Raw genomic sequence first — 2,889 nt, 5'->3', positions numbered from 1 at the left:
ATGGGTAAACACTGTAGCCATGCTTAGTGCTTAGTGCTTAGTGCAATCAATGTAAGAGATATGTAATGGTATAGCCATGCTAACTAATTATTAGATGCCTTTAAAGGCAACCATAATTGATGTGTGAGCTGATGTGGCATTTAGTTCAATAAGAAATGTGTAAGCACTAGAACCGTGCTTAGTGCAATGTAAGGTGCAAGCATTATAGCCATGCTTAGTATTGCACGTGAAAACTGGGTCTGTTCTTATTGTGAAGAAGAGAGAGTGTATGAAATGCTTGAATTCTTCTCTTGATCAATGAAATCTAAACTCTCCTTTGCTAGCCTGTGGATGTAAGTTGTCATTTGATAATTAAACCACGTTATATCTTGTGCTCTTTGTAGCGTTCCTCTCATCTGGTCTTATGATATGTTTGCTGTTGATTTTCTGCTTGTATCCGATGCTTTGATTTAAGCTAGAAACATTATTCCTTGATGTTGGCAACATCGATGATAGTTGCTTTGACTTGCTGTAGAGCTGATTGACCAGTCTGAAACATGTGTGTTGCTGGGTTGTCATTTACACAACTCAAAGTCAGCTTCGATAAGTATCGGATAGTCTCCAACTCATGATGCAAGTTTTTCATACCCTTTAAGCATTCAAGCTGGTGATCAATATTTATTTGTTCATATCCGATCGAATTCACAACTTAAATGATCAGCAACAACATGGCTCTGATTGGTACGCTAGAAGACGACATAGAAGTTCAGACACGTGCAGACAAATTGTACACCATATTCAAGAGCCAATATTATACCACATACCAAACATTTCAAATAATATACATGCAGTTGATGTTCATGAAGGTGATTGGGAGAAAGGAGGCTCTGTCAAGGAGTGGAAATATAAAACAGGTAAAAACCAACAACTTAAACTCTTGATAGCTTCTATTTTTTCTGTTATTAATTGTCTGCTTTTTTCTAAGATTGTAGCGGGATTGAATGGGTTTTTATGAGGAGAAAAGGTAGAAATGTTCAACTTTTTTTTGTTGGCATATAGGTTAGATATGTTCAGCTTTTTTAAAACAACAAAGAAAGGGAAAGAAAAGTACAGTGAAGAAAAGAAAAACTAGCTATTCAATCAAGGTAATTAAGTTGTTTTAGATTCAACTCTTTTTTGTTGGCCTTTTCTAAGATTGCCGCAGATTGAATGATTTATGAGGTAAAAAGAGGCAAAACTATTTTGAACTCTTTGCATATAGGTTAGAAATGTTTCTTAAGACGATAAAAAAAAAGGGGAAAAAAACAGTAAAATTCACATCACAGCAAGTGGATTTAGATCGAACTCTACTTTTTGGGAAAGAAAGGGGAGAAAGAAAAGCATTTTCAGGAAATATTTTTTGCATGTTTTTTCTCTTTTAACTTTTTTTTTTTGACGTTTGCTATTATTTTTGTTTACTGAAATATGTAATATATATAGATGGGAATGTTGAGACATTTAAAGAGAACGTTGAAGTAGATGAAGAAAACAAGGCAGTAACATTCATTGCTGTTGGAGGACATATCCTGCACCACTACAAGAACTACAAAGCAACTTTCAAGCTCACCCCGAAAATCGAGGGTAGGAATTAATAATCATCTGGTGAAAATCACTCTGGATTATGAGAAAAGAAAGTTTGATGGTCCTCATCCTCTAGACACATATATGGAATTTCTGGTTAGTCTTGTTAAAGAAATTGATGTTCATCATGTTCTCCAGGCATGATATGTAATCTTTAATAATGTGGTAATCACAAATACATATATGCTGAAGCTTGAATAAGTTTTTATGGTTGGTGTGCTGTGCCTTCATTCTAGTTGTAATCCGTGTGTATTTGAATATATACATAATACGTGAAGTTGTACTCCTTTTCATATGTAAAAATTATCATGCTAGCAGAATTGTCTGGATTATATTTTCATAAAGATGTTTGGGAATCCAGGTAACTAAGCTTCTTTAAAATAAATCTCACTTTGTTTTTATCAATTTCTATATTGTTTGCTTGCCAGTTAGTTTGGTCAATTTCTCTAAATTTATGTATAGAACTTGTTCTAGGTATAGTATATAGGGTAGCTGTTTTGATTGTTTGATCAGTTGTTTGTTTTTCCTGGGCTATAGAGAAGTCTAATATTGATTATGTCATTTTATATACATACATTATACGAATTTTTAGGCTAAGTATGTCATTTTATATACATACATTATACGAATTTTTAGGCTAAGTATGTCATTTTATATACATAAATTACAGGCACATAAAATTTTGATATATGTGGTAGTTAGGGACATCATAGGAAATCTTATAAATTTTAGGATCAATAATAATTAAATATAGTATCAAAGCTCAAATCCAAAGAAACCTTGATTTAAGTCACACTACTGTCATATTACCATCTATTTAAAAAATTACCACTTGTCATAACCAAAATAATCTGTAAGTGACAGAAAATATTTGACATAGCTTGATATATATAATATATTTACATCTTAATAAATTATACATTTGGAATCAATAATAATTTTACAATAAAAACATTTAATTTTGCCACATCAAGAAATTAAATTTTCAAATTATCCGAAAACAATTATCCAAATCACTGAAAGGAGATAATCCTTCTTTTTCGATCAATCAATGATGAACGATACAAAATCGTTCAAGTCTATCAATATGTAAGGATTTGTAAATGCATATCTTCATAAGCAACACAAAAAGCATGCATTCTAGCTGGAAGGACTACCTAGGATCGGTCCTCAAATTTGAAATATTTTCTACAAAATTAAAAAAGAGTCTCCTTTTTTCATATGTATATATATATATAGATATATGTCAGCCTCTTCTATTATTTATTTAGAAACACAAGCATAGAACAA

General features: G+C 31.8%; 1 protein-coding gene across 1 annotated transcript; it reads left to right on the top strand.

Moving 5' to 3' along the window:
• On the top strand, positions 1-1,911 carry LOC112490177 (MLP-like protein 328). The gene is made up of 3 exons (XM_060813173.1): positions 1-4; positions 636-893; positions 1,459-1,911. Exons 1-3 carry the CDS (start codon positions 1-3, stop codon positions 1,608-1,610), a joined length of 414 nt encoding a protein of 137 aa, XP_060669156.1. The 3' UTR covers positions 1,611-1,911.
• The last annotated feature ends 978 nt before the right edge of the window (positions 1,912-2,889 follow it).

Source organism: Ziziphus jujuba, chromosome 12, assembly GCF_031755915.1.
Source record: "Ziziphus jujuba cultivar Dongzao chromosome 12, ASM3175591v1".
In the NCBI taxonomy this organism is placed as follows: domain Eukaryota; kingdom Viridiplantae; phylum Streptophyta; class Magnoliopsida; order Rosales; family Rhamnaceae; genus Ziziphus; species Ziziphus jujuba.
Note: the sequence above shows the minus strand (reverse complement) of the source record. Positions and strands in the feature narration are given on the sequence as shown.

Coding starts and splice junctions, on each gene's coding strand:
- LOC112490177 (XM_060813173.1), top strand. Junction 894..1,458: donor GGAGTGGAAATATAAAACAG/GTAAAAACCAAC, acceptor TAATATATATAG/ATGGGAATGTTGAGACATTT.